This window comes from Pseudorca crassidens, chromosome 21, assembly GCF_039906515.1.
Source record: "Pseudorca crassidens isolate mPseCra1 chromosome 21, mPseCra1.hap1, whole genome shotgun sequence".
In the NCBI taxonomy this organism is placed as follows: Eukaryota; Metazoa; Chordata; class Mammalia; order Artiodactyla; family Delphinidae; genus Pseudorca; species Pseudorca crassidens.
Genome location: NC_090316.1, coordinates 5367548 through 5391301, shown reverse-complemented (window position 1 = coordinate 5391301; position 23754 = coordinate 5367548). Strand labels below are relative to the sequence as shown.

General features: G+C 43.7%; 1 protein-coding gene across 2 annotated transcripts; it reads left to right on the top strand.

The window, feature by feature from the left end:
* Positions 1 to 2051: 2051 nt before the first annotated feature.
* On the top strand, positions 2052 to 22765 carry AP3M2 (adaptor related protein complex 3 subunit mu 2). 2 transcript variants are annotated; one of them, XM_067721923.1, is made up of 10 exons: positions 2052 to 2119; positions 3443 to 3506; positions 3591 to 3928; positions 7680 to 7851; positions 11022 to 11159; positions 15822 to 15907; positions 16165 to 16298; positions 17632 to 17839; positions 18059 to 18203; positions 19363 to 22765. In XM_067721923.1, the coding sequence occupies exons 3-10, from the start codon at positions 3656 to 3658 to the stop codon at positions 19461 to 19463; spliced, it is 1257 nt and encodes a 418-aa protein (XP_067578024.1). In that variant the 5' UTR covers positions 2052 to 2119; positions 3443 to 3506; positions 3591 to 3655; the 3' UTR covers positions 19464 to 22765. The 2 variants fall into 2 exon arrangements, with proteins under 2 accessions (XP_067578024.1, XP_067578025.1); XM_067721924.1 differs by lacking the exon at positions 3443 to 3506 and having other exon boundaries at positions 2058 to 2119.
* Positions 22766 to 23754: the final 989 nt, after the last annotated feature.

The window sequence follows — 23754 nt, the reverse complement described above, 5'->3', positions numbered from 1 at the left end:
GGCTGCCTTCCCAACATCTCCACTTGGATGGCTACTAGAGGTGCAGTGTTTTATAACAATTAACAATTATTACATGCAAACTATTGTATACAGAATGGGTAAACAATAAGTTCCTACTGTACAGCACAGGGAACTATATTCAATATTCTGTGATAAACCGTAATGGAAAAGAATATGAAAAAGAATGTCTACATGTGTATAACTGAATCACTTTGCAGTACAGTGGAAATTAAGACAGCATTGTAAATCAACTATACTTCAATAAAATAAATTTTAAAAAACAACAATTATTACAAAGCTCACGACCACCTGGCTCCTACTTACCCCCCCAATCTCATTTTAGGAAAAAAAAAAAAGAAGAAAGTCTTCATTCTTTCTCCTGTTCTAGCTCAGCTATAGTTTCCTCTCTCGTCTCTAGAGCTTTCCACATGTACTCTTCTCTGTCCTTCCCCCAGTGGAATCTGTATTCCTCTTTCAGGTTTCAGTTTAGATGGACTTCCCTGACTCTAAGTCTGCCCCTTCCACCAGCAACGCCCCGCCCCCCCCCATGTGCTCCTTGCTCATCACACCGTTTTGTAATTGCTTCTCATTTGTCTTCTCAGCCAGGCTCTCTGACAAGAGACTCGGCCTGTGATGTTGGTCATTGCAGTATGCCCAGCACAGGGCTTCATACACAGGAAGCTCTCAGCAAAGGTTAATTCAGTGAATGAGTGAGAAATGCCCGCAGCAGTGATAGCATCTCTGCACCTTAGACACACATTGCTTAGTAACCGTGTGTAATTGTATCTTGTGCTGTTTCTTAGGCAGTAACAATCGCTGACACTTTTCTAACTCAGTCCTCACAACAACTTTCCGAAGTAGGTACTGAAGTAGGTACTATTAGTGTCCTTATTTGAAAGTAAGGAACTTGACATTTAGGGAAGTTAAGATACTTTCTCAATGACACAGCTGGTAAAGTGTTGGAGCAGGATTCAAACCCGGGGGTCTGGCACCAGAGCCCCTAACCCTACAGGAGGATGCCTCATGACTCAGCCATTCTGATTTGGGGTTGTCTCTCGGACTTCGTTCAAAATTAGCCAACTATCTGCCCTTAGCAAGTATGGCAAGGAACAATCCATGCCACTTTCAGTAAACGCCTATCATGGTCCTGTGTCAGGAGGAGCTGCTCCAAGTGAAAACCACAGCACAGGCAGGGAGACGCGCTCCTTGTCGGGGGCATTGTTACCATCATCACCACAGCTTACCATTTTATTGAATATATTCAATGTCCAGGCACCGCGGCAAACCCCTTCCACACCCCATCCCACTTAACAACTAGGTTTAACCTTGTCTTTTGACTTCTACTGCATGCTTTTCTGGGTCACAGTGGCTTGACTCAAAATAGTCATCAGAGCTCCACTGCAATTTGGAGAGAGACCTGCCCAACCCCCTCATTTTCAGATCTGGGAACTGAGACTCTGAAAGGTTAAGTGCCTTGCCCAAGGTCGAGCAGGTGGTGGTCCAGCTGGGGCTGAAAGAGGCCGCCTGAATCCAGGTTCAGAGCTCTTGACAGGACGCCGTTACAGCCAATCACCTTTACTCAATGCACGTAAATGAAAAGGCATCACGTCCCTTTTTAAATGCACTTATTTAATGGAGAGTAGTTATTACTGCTCAGGATTTATTATCCATGATATGCTCTTCGATAAATCGTGCCCTGTAAGTCACACTTCTTGCATTCCTTTCGAGGCGCACTCCGCGGTTACGCAGGTGGCAGGGAAGACGCCCGGGCCCTTTGTGACTGGGTGGCTAGGGGCCGGGCGGTCCGCCAACTGTTCATGACAGCCAATCAGGGCTCAGAGCCCCAGAGCTGCACCAATCAGAGATTACCGGAGCCTGAACAAGGGCCAATTGGGGGCTCCAGAACAGGGTGAGAGGCGGATCGCGATCAATCAGAGGGGAGCAATGGATCGCCGATGCCCAATGAGCGGCCGTCAGACCTCCGTCGCGGGCGGTGCTGGCGAGAGTCCCGCTGTCCGGCCAATCAGCGGGCGAGCGGCGGCCGGCGGGCGCAGGGGGGCGCCTGGGGGCGGGGCCTGCCCGCGCGGCCGAACGGTGGGCGCTGCGAAGAGCAAGTGGGGTAAGGAGGACTGGTGACCCGAGTCCCGGGTGGAGCTGGGCGCGCGGGGGTCTGGGCGGGGGCGCGCGGGGGTCTGAGCGGGGGCGCGCGGGGCAGGGGCGGGGCCACGGGGTGCCGCCTGACCGACCCTCCGAGCTGCGTGATGCGGCAGGGAGAGGTGAGGGGCTGAGTCCCGGTCTAGGGAGGTGGCCTGCTCCGGCCGGAGGGCTGGGGGAGGAGGGGACACTGTTGTCATGGCGACGCAGGTGCGCAGACGTGCGACCCTTTTCAGCCCCGGATCGTGCGCACACCTTAATCCGCCCGCGTCTACCTCGCCCCAAGCTGCCTCCATCCTCCCTGCGACCAGCGCAGAAATAACCCTCGTTGGCAGCTGACTCTGCGCCGCCACAGCGTGGCTCCCCGGCCCCTCTCCCTCCCGCAGCCTCGTCGCCGGCAGAGGGATTAAGCTCACCCTGAGGCACTTGGTACAACAGGCCTTCGCGATTTGGCCACCTGGACCAGTTAGCGGAGTGGCCACAGCTGGGGTCCCGCGCGGCCGCCTCGTTTCTGGGGACTGGCACCGTAGAGATGCCGCCGCCTGAGGGACCTGGGGGATCCCCCCAGAGGGATTTTTTTTTAAAGGCATCCAATGTAGAGCCTTGTGCATAACATGTACTTAGAAAATGGGGTCTGACTGGATAAATCAAGATCACGACAGCTCTATTCCGTGGACCATCGCTATCCAGTAGAAATAGGCAGCGATCCACATACTGTGTAATTTTACATGTTTTAGTAAGCACATTTAAAAAATAAACCAGTTGAATTAATTTTTATATCTTTTATTTACCCAATATATCCAAAATATCAATATTAAGTATAGTCCGTATTAAGTTAATATTATTAATTGACTTAATTAATTGATATTAAATTATTGGTAAGCTATCTTAAATTCTTTTTTTTTTTTTTCCATACAAAGCCTTCAAAATCTGGTGCGTGTCTTACATTCACAGCACATCTCAGTTTGGACCAGCCACATCTGAAGTACTCAGTGGCCCCATTTGTCCGATGTCTACTGTATGAGACTACACAAACATAACCATTTCTTATAGGTGTGTGTTGTCGCCAAATACATGAAACTCATCAGTGTTCTTTGAAGCCCTCTTGTTACAAGGAGGCAACAAAAAACATGAGGCAGGGGCTTTTTTTCTCAAGGAGCTGCCAGTCCAGTTGAGAAAATAGACACTCAAAAATTAAGTGGAATTTTAAGTGGATATGATTCAGGCAGTAGTAAAGATGACAGTATATGATTAGCTGACAAATGAGATGGCTGATAATTACCCTTAGGAATTCTAGGGAGTGATACTTCGGGCTCCTGCAATAGCGGAAGACTCGGGTCTCATCTTGGAAGGTGGGTAAGAAGGCTTGGGCTGCTGCACGGATGGGGAGGGGGTTTTGGTTGACTGCAACTGATCAGAGCTTCTCTTGTTTTTAGAGTTGAGCGTTTGCAGAGGCTGTCGGACGGAAAAAGACTTTCCTCTCTCACTGACAGCCTCCACCATGATTCACAGCCTTTTCTTGATCAACTCCTCTGGAGATATTTTCCTGGAGAAACACTGGAAGAGTGTGGTCAGCCGTTCTGTTTGCGATTACTTTTTCGAGGCACAAGAGCGAGCAACTGAGGCTGAAAATGTTCCTCCAGTTATCTCCACCCCTCACCACTATCTCCTAAGTGTTTACCGTCACAAGATCTTTTTTGTGGCTGTGATCCAGACGGAGGTGCCACCTCTGTTTGTCATTGAGTTCCTTCACCGAGTAGTGGACACGTTTCAGGTGCGTGAATGTGAGGAAGTTCATCGATGTACCTTACAAAGTGTCTTTATAGTTCTGTTTCCATTGTTTTCAGCCTCAGTGAAGGAACTTAAAAAAGAAATTAAAACTCTGACATTGCTCACTTCCTCTCCCATCTGGTAAGATGCTTGTTTCTATTTATTGAACGGGCTGCACCTAGAATGACAGGTTGTATACTTTTGAACCCGTTGCCTGGGAAAGCCACCCTACTTGGTATGATGGTATACAGTAATTTCATTTCTAGAGAATGGAATTATCCTACATTTTGTTCACAAAGCTGATGAGTTTCGATTTTTTATTTATGGTAGACTTGATGTTAACCATCGTTAACGGCATTGCTTTGAGTTGCATCAAAAAGTGATTCACTCACCCTGGCAGGGGTAACTTGGGAACCCATCCTTCAGCTTGAATTTGGGGTGCTCGTCCACAGCATATGAGTACCAGTGACGGGCTGTTTTTTTGCAAACTTAACATTGGAAAATCTTCTGTACCTGTAAAAACTTAAGTGACACATTTTCCAAGAGACAGTTTTCATTTCGAGTTTTTCCTTCAGGAATAGATTTGGAGATCTTGGGGCGTGGGAAGGTATGTCATACCAGGATGTCAACACCCTTTATGGCACGGGATTCTAGGCTGCCCAGACTCTGGATTCAGACATTTTCTCCCTAAAAGGATTGTTCAACTTCTAACGGTTGTGGTTGTTTGCATAACTCAACGATCCATGAGAATCAAGGGCCCTTTGGGTTAACTTCTGTGTCATGTGAGGCCTGGAACTGGTCATATGAATATAGAAATTGTGGGATTGGAGAAGAAGAGAACAAGGACCCAGACATTACGATAAAAATTAAAAAGCAAGTCAAAGAGTCCTTTCATTTACCCTCAGATATAGATCACATGTTTAGAACGGTTTCATTCCCCAAAGAATATACATATATTTATATTTTTTCCCCAAATTCTTTTCTTGTAGTTCTATTCTGGGATCCCAGTGGCATACTTGTTCCATCACACAGTGAAATCCTGAGAATGATAAACCCCAGAATGTGGAAGAACTAGAAGAGCCCAGCAGTATTGATCTTCAGCCGCTGGAGCTGGGCCTTGTTAGGATTTCCACAGGGATGCTTTACGCCGTTAACAGTCTGCTCCCTATCTCCGTAGTGATACGATGTAACTTATTACAAGGCAGGAAGTGAGAAATGTTGTTTAATCTAGTTGAAACCACAGAGGAATTGGGGAAAACCTCAAAGTGGCTACTTTGGAAGGCTGGGACTTCAGAGCTTGCCATTTTGGAAGCATTTGTTAAAAGTAAATGGCCGCATCCTGATTTTAATGTCTTATCTGATGTGTGTTCTCTGGCTGCGCTCTTCCTCTCATAGCGGAAGGAGCTCCCGCTATGCAAGTGACGCACTTTGCTGTGGCGCTGTGCCGTGCTCACCAGTCTGCTTCCAGCTGATGATTGAGAAAATCACATTCTGCCTGACTAGAAAATCGAGGGAGGTGTTTTTTAAAGTTTATTTTATTGAAGTATAGTTGTTTTACAATGTTGTAATTTCTGCTGTACTGCAAAGTGATTTGGTCATACGTACATATATATATATATATATATATATATACATTTTTTCTTATTCTTGTCCATTATGTTTTATCACAGGATAGTGAATATAGTTCCCTGTGTTATACAGTAGGACCTTGTGGTCCATCTATTCTCTATATAAGAGTTTGCATCTGCTAACCCCAAACTCCCAGTCCATCCCTCCCCCACTTTCCCTCCCCCTTGACAAGCACAAGTCCGTTCTCTATGTCTGTGAGTCTGTTTCTGTTTCATGGGTAAGTTCCTTTGTGTCATATTTTAGATTCCACATGTAAGTGATATCATATGGTATTTGTCTTTCTCAGTCTGACTTACATCACTTAGTACAATGATCTCTAGGTCCATCCATGTTGCTGCAAATGGCATTATTTCATTCTTTTTTATGGCCGAGTAGTATTCCATTGTATGTATATCTACCACATCTTCTTTATCCATTTATACGTCAATGGACACTTAGGTTGCTGCATGTCTTGGCTGTTGTGAATAGTGCTGCTATGAACATAGGAGTGCATTTACCTTTTTGAATTATAGTTTTGTCTGGACATATGCCCAGGAGGGGATTGCTGGACCATATGGTAGCTCTATTTTTAGTTTTTTGAGGCCCCTCCATACTGTTCCATAGTGGCTGCAGCAGTTTACATTCCCACTGACAATGTAGGAGGGTTCCCTTTTCTTGAGTGAGGTGTTTTATTTATTGTTCAAAATAAAATCATTCTTGAGAAGGAAATGTATAACTTTTCCCCCCCTTCAATCCTCATTTTTTTAAAGAAGAAATCTTTTTGTTTTAGAAACACATTCCTGACTCCTAAGTGGTCTTGGATATTGGAATGTCTCTGATAGTTGACGTCATCTGATGTAATTTAGGTCATATCTGGAGTCTGTGTTCCGTTTTGGATGTCATAATTTGAGGAGACTGTTGGAAAACTAGAGCAAATTCAAAAGAAATGGCAAGACAGTGAAAGAATCTAGAAACCTTACTGTAGCACGAACAGTGGGAGGACCAAACAGGGAGTTTGGCCTGGGAAGCAAAATGCAGGTCAAAGCTTGTCCTGGTCTTCAGATCACTAGATCACCGGGGGGCTCTTATGGAAACCTGTTCTGTAAGGCAGACCTAGGAAGCAAATTTCAGTTTAGCAAAAGAAGGAACTTTCTAACAGTCAGTGCCGCCCGTGAATAAAATGGGCTTTCTCAAAAGGGCTGAATTTCCTCAGTGGATGAATCCCTAGAGGGCTGTCTGAGAGGCCCAGCAGCAGATGTGCTGGCATTGCCAGGAGGGGCCCGCCAAGAGGCTACAGCACGTCTCTCTGCATCATTTCATTGCCGCGCACCACAGACTACATGGTGCTTTGTGGTTTACAAAGCATGTTCATACATGTTCTCAGTTCATCCATCAGGCTGAGTTTTTACAACCCTGTGCAGCCCATGGTATTATCCTGACTATACTATGAGAGAAATCAAGACCCAAATTAGTCAGCAGGACTTAATCTAGTAGGTGACAATTAAGATTATTACCCAGGCCTTCTGATTTGGAATCCAGTGCTTTTTCCACAACCCAGACAATTTAGTATCTAAGTTTAACCTTTGTTAATAAAAGGACAAAGTGTTACTAGAATCCTAGCATCTTAGAGTAAGGGGATCCAAAGAGATTTTCAGGTGTGCTAGCTCACCCCCTCATTTCATTTTGTTTCTCTCTCAATTCTTATTTGCTGCATGAATGTTAAGGAATAGCACAACAGTAAGGGTTAAAAAGATTTTCAGGTCCAATGTATGTCATATTAGGTATTATCACTTTGCATAGTTCTTTCAAATTCATGTTCATAAACACATATAATAGTCTAGATTCAGTTTTGTATTCTTCATATTTTATTAGTTGAAGAAACTAACCCAAAGAGATTAAATGACTTACTCTATTTATGAAAGAAGTTATTAATGACACTTGTAGTACAATGCAGTCCGGTGTTCTTTCCACCAAACTGGGCCTGCCTAAGAGAACCATGGTTATGCTTCATTCACTTATTTTAGAAGATCCCAGAAACACAGAGTAAACACGTGTGGACAGGACTCGATCCTTGCTCTCTGGGAACATTCCTTCACTCATCACAGTCTCTGAGTGACAAATGTATACACGTATTGTATTTTCATCAGGATTATTTTGGAGTCTGTTCAGAGCCCGTGATAAAAGACAATGTGGTTGTGGTTTATGAGGTATTGGAAGAGATGCTTGACAACGGGTTTCCATTGGCTACCGAGTCGAACATCCTCAAAGAACTGATAAAGCCGCCCACTATCCTTCGAACGGTTGTCAACACCATCACAGGTACGAGGGGGGCCCCGGGGAAGGCTGCCACCATCCTGGGTGTGGCTTAGCCTGCTGTTGTGCATTGTTTTGAGTGCTTGTCTTTGGGCATCGCAAATGTCCAGGTGCTTTAATTTTATTCTTTATAGTCTTTGAATATAACATGAAATATGTTTTTGTTATTTAGAAAATTGTAAAGTTACCAAAAATGATGTAGATTAATATTTATCATAATGGGAACATGTTCACAAAACAATGACGGAAAGTTAAGTTTAAAAATATACAACAGGGCTTCCCTGGTGGCGCAGTGGTTGAGAGTCCGCCTGCCGATGCAGGGGACACGGGTTCGTGCCCCGGTCCGGGAAGATCCCACCTGCTGCGGCGTGGCTGGGCCCGTGAGCCATGGCCGCTGAGCCTGCGCGTCCGGAGCCTGTGCTCCGCAACGGGAGACGCCACAACAGTGAGAGGCCCGCGTACCGCAAAAAAAAAAAAAAAAAAAAGAAAGAAAAAAGAAAATGTGCGTGTCTTAAGGACTTTAATGCATTGTGCCACATAGCCCCCCAGAGAAGTTACGTCAGTTTATACTTTCAGTAGCAATTATGCAACCTGGCCAACTCTATTATTATCGTTATTAATTATTTTACAACTTTGGCAATTGGATAGTTTAGTGATATCTTGTTACTTCCAAACTTGTTTTTTATTACTAAGGAAGTTAAAACCTGTTCAAGTGTTCACTGACTATTTTTCCTCTATTGTGATTTACTTTTTCATGTCCTTTGCCTGTTTTTTTTTTTGTTATTGTTGAAATGTTTTTCTTTTTTCCTACTAATTGAAAAGTATTCCTTTCATTTAAGGATATTAAACTATCATATATACTCTAAATACACACGCTAGTTTGCAGGAGTCTGTGTGTATTTTGAATGATCTGTTGTAGATGTTTTCTCACATCCTGCCCCTGGTCATTTAACATTGTTCAAGGTGGTGTTTGTTTAGCCACCTTTGAAGTTTTTTGATGTAGTCAAAATAATCATTCTGCTTCATTAAGGTTTTACATTTTGGGTCTTGATTAATATATAAACAAGAGTTTTCATGGAATTTGACAAACTGAATGAAAAATACATTTAAAAAAGTAATTACAGAGGGGTTGGAAGAATTTGCCCTGTCAAATATCAAGACATATTTAAGTTCACTTGGTACATTAGACAAAGCTCATAGAATAGATATACTTTAAGAGCCAAGACAGTTTGGGGGAAAAAATATTTTTTTAAAAAGAGCAAGAGAAAAAATGTGTCCTATCAGAATCAAGATATATTATGAAGTTTTGGTAATTTTTAAAATATAGTATTAGCCCATTAATAGACAAATAGACGATTGGGATAAAATAGAAAGTCCAGAAACAGATCCTTTTATAGGAATTTGGTATAGATAAATGTGCTCATATATCAAATCCATGGACTGCGGGCCAGTTGTTAAATATATTGTATCGGGGCAGTCAGCTTTGATACAGAAAAGAAATGAAGTTCCCCTACTCACTGTATACACAAAATAAATTTTAGCTGGATCAAGAGTTAAACACAAAGAAACTTTATAATTGTTAGAAGGAAATATTGGAAAATGTCTTTTTGATCTCAAAGAAGGGAAAGTCTTTCTTTTAAAAAAATACATTTTCTTCTAGTTCTTTTATGGTTTTATTTTTAGACTTAATTCTTTAATCCATTTGGAAATTGTCTCAGTAAAGTAAGGCTCTGTGGTTTTTTCTCCAAAACTGTCAGTTTCCCTAGCACTATTTATTGAATACCCCTTTTCCTCATTTTTTTTTAAGTATGCATGCATCCATTTTATTTATTTATTTTTATTTTATTTATTTACTTTTGGCTGTGTTGGGTCTTTGTTGCTGCGCGCAGGCTTTCTCTAGCTGTGGCGAGCAGGGGCTGCTCTTCATTGCGGTGCATGGGCTTCTCACTGTGGTGGCTTCTCTTGTTCCGGAGCACAGGCTCTAGGCGTGCGTGCTTCAGTAGCTGTGGCGCGTGGGCTCAGTAGTTGTGGCTTGAGGACTCTAGAGAGCAGACTCAGTAGTTGTGGTCCACAGGCTTAGTTGCTCCGTGGCATGTGGGATCTTCCTGGACCAGGGCTGGAACCCATGTCCCCTGCATTGGCAGATGGATTCTTAACCACTGTGCCACCAGGGAAGCCCTCCTCGTTTTAAAATGATATTTTTATCTTGCACTAAGTCATTATTGGATTTTTGGTCTGTTTTTAGGCTTTCCTGCCTTATAACCATACTGCTTTAATTATTATAGCTTGTTGATATGTTTTAATACATAGTGCCTCTTTTTAAGAAAACAAATTGTCAGGTTTTTCAATATTCTGGGCTCATTTAAAACTTTAAAAGCTTTGTTAGTGACTGAATCACTTATAAATACTGTGAAGTCATTTTCCTGAATCTCACTTAAATCTAGAAAAGATATCTGAGAACCAGCTATCTTAGTTGAAATGTTTTGTAAAGCTGCTGACTATATGTGTGTTTAATGTTTCCTTCTTTATATTAAAAAAGATCCAGGTTACATTAGAAGAAAATAGATTTTAAATTAGTTCTATTTCAGAATTTCAGTATAGAACCTTTGAATTAAAAAAAAAATTTGATACCTGTGGGGAAAAAAACAAATCAAGGAATCAACTTACAATTCTTACAGACAGGGAACGATCTGATTTATATTCTTTTCCTGAGTTCCAGTATTGGTATAAGAGAGATTATGTTTATGTATACATTTTAATACCTGGCATAAATGTATCTAAAAACCTACTTCAAACTAGAATACTGTTTTTACCCATGAAAATTTTATATCAGTATGTAGATTACCATCCCTACCGAAAGCCAATGCATTATTTAAGCTGCAAGTATTGTGCAATTTGAGAGACCAAGTTCAGGTTACTTTCAAAACCAAAATATGATATCTGTTTCTCAGGTAACTTGTTAACCTTTATTCTGCTTGAGGAGGCAGACCAGCTGGTGACAAGTTTTTAAAATAGATTAGGTTACCAAGATAGAAGTTGGGAAAGCTATAATCTTTTTCTTGGAAAAATTCTTCAATTAAGTGCATGGATAGCGGATGTATAGAAACTTTTGGGGAAGTGTTCTCTGGTTGTTGGATAATTGGTTACATCTAATTATCAAATATTCATTGTCTCAGGAAGCACCAATGTGGGTGACCAGCTTCCCACTGGGCAGCTGTCCGTGGTGCCTTGGCGACGGACTGGGGTGAAATACACCAACAATGAGGCCTATTTTGATGTGATTGAAGAGATTGATGCCATCATTGATAAATCAGGTAAGTGCTTTCAGCCTGTTCACAGAACTATGAAAATAGAAAGAGGCCCCTTTTAGATAGTGCTAGCTAGTACCAGAATTACCCCCTATTCAAGGTCATTCATTTTAACTTAGTGGCTACTTTGTGTCAAGCATTGTGTATTAGGACTGGACTGAAGTGTTATGATGTAGATGACATGATCATACATGTAGAAACTTCTAAAGACTCCAACCAAACACTTTTAGAACTAATAAATTCAGTAAAGTTGCAGGATACGAAATCAACATGCAAAAATCAGTGGTGTTTCTATACACAAACAATGAACTATCCAAAAAGGGAACTAAGAAAACAATCCCACTTACAATAACAACAAAAAGAATAAAATACTTAGGAATAAACTTAACCGAAGAGACTTATACACTGAAAATTACAAAGCACTGATCAAGGAAATTGAAGAAGAGCAGATAAATGGAAAGGCATGCTTTGTTCATGGATTGGAAGAATTAATATTGTTAAAATGTTCGTAATACCCAAAGCAGTCTATCCCCATCAAAATCCCAAATGCTATCCACATAAATATCTCAATGGCATTCTTTATAGAAATAGAAAAAACAATCCTAAAATTCATATGGAGCCACGAAAGACCTCAAATAGCCAAAGCAGTCTTGAGCAAGAACAAAGCTGGGAGCTTCACAATTCTATATTTCAAAATATATTACAAAACTACAGAAATCAAAATGTATGGTAGTGTCGTAAAAACAGACATGTATCCCAGTGAAACAGCATAGAAAGCTCAGCAATAAATCCATGTGTTTACAGCCAGCTGGACTTCAACAAGAGTGCCAAGAACATGCAATGGGGAAAGGCTAGTCTCTGCAGTAAGTGGTGTTGGGAAAACTGGATATTCACATGTAGAAGAATAAAATTACCCTTATCTCACACCACATACAAAACGGATACAAGACCTAAACATAAGATCTGGAACCATAAAACTACTAGCAGAAAACATAGGGAAGAAGCTTCTTCACACTGGTCTGGGCAGTGATTTTTTGGATATGACACTAAAAGCAAAGGCAACAAAAGGAAAAATAGATGGGATTGCCTCAAGCTAAAATGCTTCTGTACAACAAAGGAGCCAATCAACAGAGTGGAAAAGACAACCTACAAATGAGAGAAAATATCTGAAAACCATGTATCTGATGAGGGGTTAATATCCAGAATACACGAGGAACTCATACAATTTAATAGCAAAAAACCCAGATAATCTGACAAAAAAGTGGGCGCAAAGGATCTGAAGAGACATATTTCAAAAAAAGACATACAAATGACCAACAGGCATATGGAAAGGTGTTCAGTGTCACCAGCCATCAGGGAAAAGCAAGTCAAAACCACAGTGAGATACCACCTCACACCTCACATCGAAAAGACAAAAGATGACATGTGTTGACAATGATGTGGAGAAAAGGGAACCCTGTACACTGCTGGGGGGGATGTAAGTTGGTGCAGCCACTATGGAAACAGTATGGAGGTGCCTCAAAAAATTAAAACTCCCTTATGATCCAGCAATACCACTTCTGGGTATAGATCCAAAGGAAGTGAAATTAGTGTCTCAAAGAGATAATCTGCACCCCCTTGTTCATTGCAGCGTTATTCACAATAGGCAAGATATGGAAACAAGCTAAGTGTCCGTTGATGGATGAATGGATAAAGATGTGAGATAGACTCACACGCAGGAATATTATTCAGCCATAAAATGAAGGAAATCCTGCCATTTGTGACAACATGGATGAACCTGGAGGACATGATGCTCAGTGAAATAAGCCAGACACAGAAAGGCAAATATCGCGTGATCTCACTTATATGTGGAATCTGCAACAGTCAACCTCATGGAAGCAGAGAGTAGAAGGGTGGTTACCAAGGACTTGGGGGAGAGGGAAGTGGGGAGATGTGGGTGAAAGGGTACAAAGTTTCACTTACACAAGATGAAAAAGTTCTGGGGATTTAATATATGGCACAGTGACTACAGTTGTATACTTTTTTTTTTCCCCCGGTGTTATTGAGGTGTAATTGACAAAACTGTAAGATACTTAGCATGTATATTATGGTGATTTGATATACATATACACTGAAAGGATTTCCCTCATCACCTCACATGTGTATCCTCTACTTGAAATTTGCTAAGAGTGCAGGGCTTAAGGGCCCTCACCACCAAGAAAACCCAACTGTGTGAGTTGATAGACATGTTAATGAGCTTCATTGTGGTGATCACTTCACAGGGTATATGTGTATCAAAACATCAAGTCGTACACCTTAGATAGATACACTTTTTATTTGTTGATTATACCTCAACAAAGCTGAAAGAAAAGCCATAAGAAAAACATGATGCAGACCAGTGCTGAGCTTACACTTTCACTGGTTTTATCCTCTCGAGTGAAAAAGAAAGGTAACAACCTGATCTCCTGTTGATCAGATTTCCTTTTGGAAGTATTTGACTCTCAGTTCTCATGGCAGAACTAACATTGTAATCACTAAAATTCAGAGAACCTTCTTTTCTATCCATTGGGATAGGTTAATGTGACTACAAGTCCTTGGAGCTTAGAAATTTAGAGAAAGTTCTCTTCACATGAGTGAACTCAGTCATCCAGAAAGTGTTTACGGAGAACCAGTGGTGCTGTACCTGAGTGCCAGATCATGGGCATGTGATGGTGACTAAGACAGGGTCTATGGCTGCAGGAAGCTTCCTGAAAGTCTAGCAAGGGAGAGAGAAAGGGAAAAAGATGGAGCATAAGAGAGGTCGCCTCCCACCCAGGGCAAATTGTAAAGCTAACTAACGCTTTGTCAGGGGAATGAGTAGGAGTTAGTAAGACCTACGTGGATTTGGGAGCAAAGCAGTGCAAACACTATAAGATGAGTAAAATATTGTTGGGAAATAAAGTAGCTCAGTGTGACTGGATTGAGAGGTGTTAAAAAAAAAGAAAAGTAAGCGATGAGGCTTTAAAACGAAGTAGGCACAGCAGCTTTTCATATTAGCCCCAAACTGGAAAGGACCCAAATGTCCATCAGTAATACAAAGGATAAAGACATTTCGATATGATCACACCATGGGATACTCTACAGTAAAGAAAAGGAACTGCAGGTACACCTGACAGCATGAATGAACCCCACGGTATTGAGCAGCAGAGTCAGATGCCTAAGATCATATACATTTATATGACGTTTGAAAACATGTGCAACTTAATCTAAGGTGATAAAAGTCAGAATTTTAGGGACTCAGGTGAACTGAGGATGGACAACAGGAGTGTGCTGGGTTGCCGGTGAGGGTCCGCATCTTGACGCGGGTGGTATCTGCATAGGTGTGAACATATTTAAAAATTCATTGGGCTGGACATTTAAGATGTTTGCGTTTTACTCCAAGTTTGATCTCAATGAAAAAGTAAAAAAAACAAACCCAAAAAGCTCTAGGGGTGAAGAATCTTGTATGCCATTTTAAGGAGGACCCTTTGGAGCAATTGAAGAGTTTTAAGCTGGGAATAATTTGACAAGGTTTGTTGTTGAGAACCGTCCAACGGGCTGCTGCGTGCAGCATGGCACGGAGTTGGGGGGAGTCTCGGGGCAGGGAGGCGGGAGGCTGTGGTGGAGTCCAGGCCAAGGTACAGGTTCCGTGATGGTAGTGAGGATGGAGAGGAGCGGAGGAGTCACAGGAAGAGGGGCTGGAGCGCTGGTGGGATATGGACGCCAAGGGGGCGGAAGTCATCAAGGACGCATCCGTGTTTCTGGCTTAGGCAACAGGATAGATGGTTTTATCATGAAGCTAAGGAAAAGAGAAATTGCAGATCCAGGAATGAAGATAAGGGACTCACTTTTTGACACGTGGAGTTTGAAGTGCCTCAGTCACGTCCAAGTGGGGCAGTCCCGTTGGCAGGAGTGAGGCTAAACTGGAAAAAGGATTAGGAAATAATTGGCCATCAGTGGAAATCGAAGCCTTAGGAAGGAGGTAAAGTAACCCAAGGAGACCGTGTCAGGTTCAAGAAAAGAGAAGTTCAGAACTGTGATAAGATGTCGACATGTAAAGGATGTCCAGAGAAGGAGCAACCTGCAGAAGGCACGAGAGAGAAGAGCTAGAAAAACAGGAAATCGGAGCGGTTAGGAGAAGGGAACACTTGAAAGAAGGAAGTGGGCACAGGGCCCTGCAGCAGGGAGAGCCTGCAGGGTGAAGACCAAAAGTATCCATTCCATTTGGTGGCAGAGCTCCTTGGTGCCCTTAGGGAGAGCGGTTTCTGATATGAATTCAGTGTTCTGAGCCATTGGTTAAGATAGCGGTGCTCTGTTGGATTCTGCCACTAGATTGAAAACTCCTTTAGGCTAGTAACTATCTCACCAATCTTTTTTCCCCACTGCTTCATTAGTGTCTTGCGCTTGTTATGCAGTCGATAAAGGTTTAGAAGGAGGACAGATGGACTGGGTAGATGAGTTGGATGGATGGATGGATGGATGGATGGATGGATGGATGGATGGATGGTTGGACAGAAGGAAGGAAGAAAGAACGGGGGAGGGGAGGAAGAAGGAAGGAAGGAAATAGGATGGGAGAAAAAAGAGAAGGTTAAAGAAGGAGGGAGGGAGGAGGGATGTTAGTTGGGAGGGACAGAGAGGGTTTTACCTTCTTTCCATCTTGTTCTGTCTCAGGGTCCACAGTCACTGCTGAGATCCAGGGCGTTATCGATGCCTGCGTCAAGCTGACCGGAATGCCCGACCTTACGCTTTCCTTCATGGTAAAATCCTGGGCCAGAGATTTAGTTTTTGGGAAATTAGATGCTTCTGGAATGACAGAGTGGGGGGAAGGGGATGGAACCAGAAGAAGTGATCAAGGACAACCACAAAGCTCATGTTGGGCTTGAATTTTCTAAAAGTAACGACAGAATCTGTGTGTGTGTGTTTCAGTGAGAACAGCATCTGAGTTACTTTCCCGAAAGAAGCACGGTGTTTAATTCCTGCTTGTTGCTTTCCCTTTCCCTTGCCTGTCACCCAGAACCCCAGGCTGCTGGATGATGTCAGCTTCCACCCCTGCGTCCGCTTCAAGCGCTGGGAGTCCGAGCGCATCCTCTCCTTCATCCCTCCCGACGGCAACTTCCGCCTGCTCTCGTACCATGTCAGTGCACAGAAGTAAGCAGCCATCGAACCAAAGGGTGGAGTGTGCGTGTGCGTGCGTGTGCGTGCATGTGTATATGTGTTTGGAAACAGTATCCATGGTGATGAAGAACTCAGACTCTGGAGTTACCTGAGCTCCAGGTAACTAATTGGGTAACCTCAGGTGAGTTGCTTATCCTTTCCGTGTCTGTTTTCTTACCTGAGAAAGCTGAAGTAATAAAAGTAATAAGTAAGTTGAAAATAATAAAAGTACCTTGTTATGTGGGTTAAATAAGGGACTCTAAATAGTGCTTCACACAAAGTAAGTGCTCGTTAGGTTTACTGCTGTAAGTTTTATTGTCGTTATTATATGCCTAAACGGGAACTTTTTCTTTTCTCAGATTGGAATCTGAGAACACCTGTATTCAATCCCCTCCACTCAAAAAAGTCATGAATGGTGCTATGAAAAAACATAAAATTCAGTGATTTTTTGGTCTTGCACATTCTGTTTACTATGGAGTCTGAGGGTTTTAGGGGAAGGTGTATAGTAGAAGATATGCAGACTGAAGAGAGCTGTGGGACCTCACAGCCACTGAAGCCTTCCTGTGGGATTCGGAATAAATAATGTAGGGAAATGTCTGAGCGCCTGAGGGCAGAGGCTCTGGAATCAGACTGCCCACACTTAAGCCCCACCCTTAGTACTTATGATATATGACCATGGCAAGTTAGTTAACCTCAGTTACGTATGAGGATGTCAGTATTCATGACATCAGGACAGAGGCAGTGCCTACTTCCTACTTACAGGGAGGATTAAATGAGCTAATAGAGAGAAAACCTTTAGAGTGGCGCTGGCCACAGGAAGTGCTCCACAGATACTAAGGATGGTTACAACTTTAGTATCATCCCGTAGCTTCTGTGTTTCCTCTTCTGTCAGATGACAACCCTACCCCTTAGGGTTTTTTAAGGATCAACGTCAGGTCAAAGCACTCTCTAGAAATTGTAAAGGCTCCGTGACGTATGAATATTACCCTCCCAAGTACAAATAATTATTGGTCACATGTCACAAAGTAAAACACGGAAACGTGGTTTTTGTTTGCCACGCCTTTTTCTCATAGTCTGCCAGGTCTGCTCTTTGGTTTTGTTGATATCATTCAAAGAGTCATTAGAAGAATTAGTTTACTTACTAGTCAACATCTTAGCTTTACAAAAAGAAAATAATTAAAGATGTCTAGAGTGTTTTTCTGTGCTTACTTTGTAAGATAAGGAAGCAGGTGAGGGAGGAAAGGCTGCCAGCGGGGCAAAAAAAGGGAAATGTGGCCATTTTTCCGGTACATTAACGACATGGGCTTTTTGTCTCTCTCTTTTCCAGCCTGGTGGCGATTCCAGTTTATGTCAAACATAACATCAGCTTCCGGGACAGTAGTTCTCTTGGCCGCTTTGAAATAACGGTGGGCCCTAAGCAGACTATGGGGAAGAGCATCGAGGGGGTGACGGTCAGCAGCCAGATGCCCAGAGGCGTCCTGAGCATGAACCTCACGCCGTCTCAGGGCACGCACACGTTTGACCCGGTCACCAAGGTAGGAGAATAGCGGGAGGCTTGAGCTGCCGTTGTTATAAATAGAGGAGCTCTGCAGGAGCCCTTATATCTTGTGGAAAGGGGAGATGGAGCAAAGGGACATTGTTTAGGACACTGAGATAATTGATGGTAACAAATAGTATTCTCTGCTGGGAAACACCCTGGAGGCCGGCACCTCAGATGAAGGTTCCACTGTAACTTCTTTCCTGTTTCTTTGGAGATGCTGTCTTGGGATGTAGGAAAAATAAACCCCCAAAAGCTCCCCAGTTTGAAGGGGACCATGAGTCTTCAGGCTGGAGCTTCCAAACCCGATGAGAACCCCACGATTAACCTGCAGTTTAAGATCCAGCAGCTGGCCATTTCTGGTGAGTGACACCCAGCCCAAGGTTGTGGGGCGGGCAAGCGGCTAAGGCAGTGAGCGACATCGCAAAGCCTCCCGGCGGCTCCCTGTCTGCAGAGTTGTGTTTCGTTACCGGATACGTGATCTTCAGTCAGATCTTTCCTAGCACATTTCTGGAGAAAGTCCGTAATCCTCACCTCAAAGTTGGCTTAAGTGACTTGAATAAAAGTGTCTGAGACACATGTGAGAAGGAAACAGTATCGGAGACAGAAGTGTTCCCAGGCCGAGGCTGAGTCACCCTGGGCCTGCTGATTGGGGTCCCAGGGTTTTCAGTAGGGGGATGTGTCCGCATTCTCAGCTGGTGACTGAAATAAGAATTCCCCTCCCCTCCTTTCCCCCAGTTTCAGAAGATTTCACAGGTGCTGTTATCATTGGGAACCCTCGGGCCAATCCGAGTCATTGACTGTAGTCTATGCCCCGCAGGTAGTTTACTAGCACCAGGCACTGGTTTAAGCTCTCTTCATCTATTTTCTTATTCAGTCCTTAGAACGACCCTTTCAGATGGATAGGAGATGACTTCAGCTTTATATGAAGTTCCTGTTCTTTTTTACCAACGGATCTTGTCTAGTTTAAGTGATTAGAATTCATTTAAATAAGCTCTTTCATCTTAAAATACTTAATAAACTTTAAAGCTCTGCACAGTATAAAATATTCATTTCTTAGTATAGTGAGAATATTTAGGAAGCACTCATGTATTAATTCATCACTTTTCATCATTAATTTATTCATTTAGTTATACCTTTATTTGATTATGAATTTGTTAATTCTGTTATTATTATTAATTCATATGTTCAACCCCATAACTTGAGAAAAATCTGGAGCAGTCTTAATTTTCCCTTACCCTCATTTCAGCCTGCGTATAACTTTCTGCCCTTTCCACTTCAGGAATATGTCTCCGAATAGGCTAGATTTTCATTGGGGCAGGGTTTTATTTTCAGCCTGTATACCAAGAGTGAAGTATCTGTTGGCTGCGTTTAAGTGATATAAGTAAGGGCAGGTATTTTCCAGTTCACTGTTGCAGATTTTTCTAGCCCACAGATCTCTTTCAGTTGAAACGAACCTAAACAGTTCTGCTACCTGCTTCTTTTGAGTAATGCTTATGTCTTGTTCTTCCTTCCTTCCAGGACTCAAAGTGAATCGTCTGGATATGTATGGAGAGAAGTACAAACCCTTTAAGGGCATAAAATACATGACCAAAGCTGGCAAGTTCCAAGTTCGAACCTGAAGGGAGAGTTCTGCAAAGGGAACAGTCGTGAACACTTTTTCATTGCTTACTTGTCTAAAAGTAAAAACTGTCAGCCCTCTCCTAGGTCACTGCCCACTCTGGACCACCTGCTCCTGTTTTCCCATAGCTACAGTGCCCCGGAGCTAACGAAGGGAGGCCGGGCCGCCAGGGAGGCCTGCGCAGAACCCACACACCAGCAGCACCAAGTCAGTTCTCAAAGCAGAGGCGTGCGATGCAGGGGGAGGTACTTGATGCCGTATGTAACTACTTGTGACATGGTTACCACAGGAAAAGACCAGCGTTTGTTACTCGCTTGGCTTTAATTATCTGAAGCTAAGGAAAGACGTCTTTAGTTTTTGTTTTTTTTTAAATTTATTTATTTTATTTTTAGTTATTTTTGGCTGCGTTGGGTCTTTGTTGCTGCGCACGGGCTTTCTCTAGTTGCGGCGAGCGGGGGCTACTCTTCATTACAATGCAGGGGATTCTCACTGCACTGGCTTCTCTTGTTGTGGTGCACGAGCTCTAGGCACACGTGGGCTTCAGTAGTTGTGGCACGTGGGCTCTGTAGTTGTGGCTCGCGGGCTCTAGAGTGCAGGCTCAGTAGTTGTGGCGCACGGGCTTAGTTGCTCTGCGGCATGTGGGATCTTCCCGCACCAGCACTTGAACCCATGTCCCCTGCATTGGCAGGTGGATTCTTAACCACCGCATCACCAGGGAAGTCCTGTTTTTGTATTTCAAGCTGGGAAGAAAGATTAGAAAGAGAGAGCAAGCTTGGAAGAGAAGGACCGTTAGCCAAGGAAGGGCCGGAGAAGGCTCTGTTCTCGGGGCAGCGTGAAGCACATGTGTGCACCTCACACTGAAATGAGGAAGGTGGGAGGAGCTGTCCAGCTCCACCTGCAGGGCGCCTGGGAGGAACAGAGTTGAGTGAGTTTCTTTTTGACCCTTCCGCTTTCATACAAACATAAAAATTTGTACTTCTGGAAATGCACTGGAAACTTCTTAAGTTCGAGTGCACTGTTGACATGGAAACCCGAGTAGAATCAGATTTTCCCTTAAAGACTACGATGCTCTCCGACCGGTTTTCCAATACTGACCGCTACATGCCTCCAGCACGTGGCCTGGCATCTTCAGCGAGGATGAGCTGCCCTCTTCCAGGGGGTGTTGCCTGAAATGCCTCTTTCCCTAACCCCCCAACGGCTCCACTCACTTCACTCTACAGAATTCCTGTTCCCCGAGGAGCGCTTCAGAGAAGCCAATCCCATCACCACTAGGGCAGCAGGTTGTGTGTCATAGTATTGGAGTGTAGATGGCCCCCTCGTGCCACCTCTGTGACCCACTGGTTCCTTGTTCATGTCTGTCAGTGCTGCCCTGGTGCTGCAGTCCAACCTTCCCGTCTGCAGCTTTTCCAGTTGTGACCCTAAGTGAGAAGGATGCTGACCACCGAGGGCACGGCCAGTCCTGGGAGCTGCCCAGTAAAGTTATTTCCTCGGAGTCTCCACTATGTAATATATTCATTAACAATGTATATCGACCAGTCGGTTTTTGTTTTAAGACAAAAAAATCTCCTGAATCGTTGAATAAAACTGATGTTGTAGGAAGATGGGCCATGTTGATCCTGTGTAGCCTGGTTTAAGAAACACGGGCAACTGAGTGCAGACCTCAGGTGTTCCCAGCAGGGAATTTTTACTCTAGTTTAATACGCCCATTACCCACTGAAATATTTATGGAAAAGACATGTTTTTAAAATTATACCTTTAGGAGCTATACTGCACCCTGCTTCGTGCAGGGAGAAAAATGAAGACCTTGTACTCTCCAAACCCTATGTTTTTTCTCTAAAACCCTGTTTCCAAATACTTCAGCAATTTTTTTGTTCTAGTTTTCTCTTCCTACTTCCTGGACTTGTTTTTGCTGCAGAATACTGTTGCTTTGTGGTTTTCCTCTGGGGTCAATTGTGCTGGGGACAGCCAGCACATGTGTCTCATACTCCATCACTCCAGAATTTGTCCTGGATTCCCAGGTCCCATACACACCTGCCATGGAAGGGAGACGCCTCTGCCTGTGGATTCCAGAATACCGGAGCTGCTTCTCCCAAGGGCTCTGGAGGATTTCAGGGTTTCCTCGGTCATAGGAAACAACCAATATTGGTCCCTGAATATTCTTAGGTTTATAAGTCCAGCTGTCCCTCCAGGGCAGCTCATCCTAATTTCAAGGGAAGAACTTAAGGAGAAATAAAGCACCGGGGCTGTGGGACCCACAGGCCTTTGCATGGGAGGCACCCCTGGGCTGCAGACCCCTGGCCACCCCCTTCAGCCGGGGGTGTGTTAGCATAGGCGGGGCCGCGCGCCTCTGCCGAACCGCTCGGTTCCATACATGTTTAACGTGCAGAAGCATCTGCTGTGTTTAAATGTTAATAAAGTTGAGTGTTAACAGTTCTTAATGTCCTGAGGGTCATGTTACTAGGACTAGCGGTGATGCCGCGCACACACGCCCCAGTGGAAGCAGGAAGAAAGAAACCAGTTCATGGGGATCTCACTGCTTCTGCACTTTCCAACCAGCAGACCTGAAGCCATATGTCATTTTGAAGGTTTTCAGGACAAAGGTCCAGAGCCATCAAATTACGTCCCGCCTGGTGTGTGAAAGACAAAACCATGCAAACTGCTGGCGTCTATTCTAGTGCTTTCCTCTTCCTCTCGATCTTCCTGGGTCGATTAGTTAGGGCGTGAAACGGGGCTCCGAGGTCCCAGGCATCCTAATTGTAGTGGAGATTTCCCGGAGTCTCCTGTGAAGTGTAGACAAGGGTCCTTCTCCTACGTCTGTGCTGATTTCCTTCTCTAGGTCCTCTCGTGGCCTGGGGGAGACTAAGACTTCTTTCTGTTTTCTAACCACAAGTGTTGTTGAGTGTTTATTACTACCCCATCCTATCTGTTTCAGTCGTTCACGTCTCTTCCTTTGGTCGGGCTGTTTCCCTAACCTTGTGGTGTGACCGGGTACATTTTATAACATTTGTACTTTCCTCTATGGCCAGTAGGTGGTGACTCAGTGCCAGCAATGACATTAATTTTTGTAATTGTTAGAATTTTTAAAAGGGAATTGAATTTGAAAAGCTTCAACTTTCCCCCAAGATCCCAAGTACGGGGGACTTTGTGGGTCTTTGGCTTTCAGAGTTAAATGTGGAACCAAAGTTTATGACACTCTTTTGACAGCCTGACTTAAGATTGGGGCTCCAGGGGGGTCGGAGTTTCAATCATTTGAGTTCCTCTAGGCCTTTACCCATTAAAACACTTTGCACAATTATCTGAGAATCATTTTTGTTCTTTGGGTCTATTAGCATCTATCTGTTTTATCAATATTAACCAGCGGGGCGTAGTAAAGAAATACTACTTAATTTACCCTTATACCCATTTCGTTCCCCCGACAAGTCCCAGACAGTTTACCCTGACTTTTCTCACCCACACCGGGTAATGATGTGTTGTTCTTTGAGTGTGTTTTAGCCTCATCCACATGAATCAGTCCTGCAGGGCTGGGGCTCTGCCTGGAGCTCAGTCACTGGCCTCTACTGAGCACCTGTTTTCATGCAGCCTTTGGTTTCCAGGACTTCACTCAGAGGAATGTTGGGGCCTTTTAACTTTGCATTTTCATCAAAGGAGCCCTCACTGCTTCAGTTCATTTCATTAACCCAACTACCCAAAGAAAAGCTTGTCCTGCAAGGGGGGAGGGGGTGAAACCAGCTCAACTCTGGCCAGAGATGCTCGGGGTCTTCCTTACTGCTGTCCTCCAGCAGTGTTTTTCCGAAATGGCTAAGATGCACATCTGTGTAGGGCAAAACCTGCCACTTTCACAGGGGAACTTGTAAGCCAGCAGGCTAAGGTCAGGAAATCTGTGTCTTACATTCCTGTGACCCACGTTTATTGAACTGGTCCAGGGACTTGAGCATTTCAGGGAAATTGGTGTTTTCCCCCCTGAACCAAGCTCTTGGGCTTTAGAGAGTCTCTTTCCTTTGTGAGTTGAAACTACTTTTCTTCTAAGAACCTCTAAGCTGAGCAGTTCTGACAGCCTCGAGAGAGAGACAACTATGACCTCGTTTGCTCCAAGGAACAGTCAGCACTTACGCAACAGCAAGAATGGCATCATATTTATGCTTGTATCTGGGGTGTCAGTGATAACAAACACTGTCAGGCAGCAGCCAGGAGTATGGGTTGCATCTCAAGAGTAGTTAAGAAAGTCTACGAGAGGCAGAAAGCAGCATTACTTAAGTAACATACTTGTGTGGACTGGTCTGGGAGTGAATTCT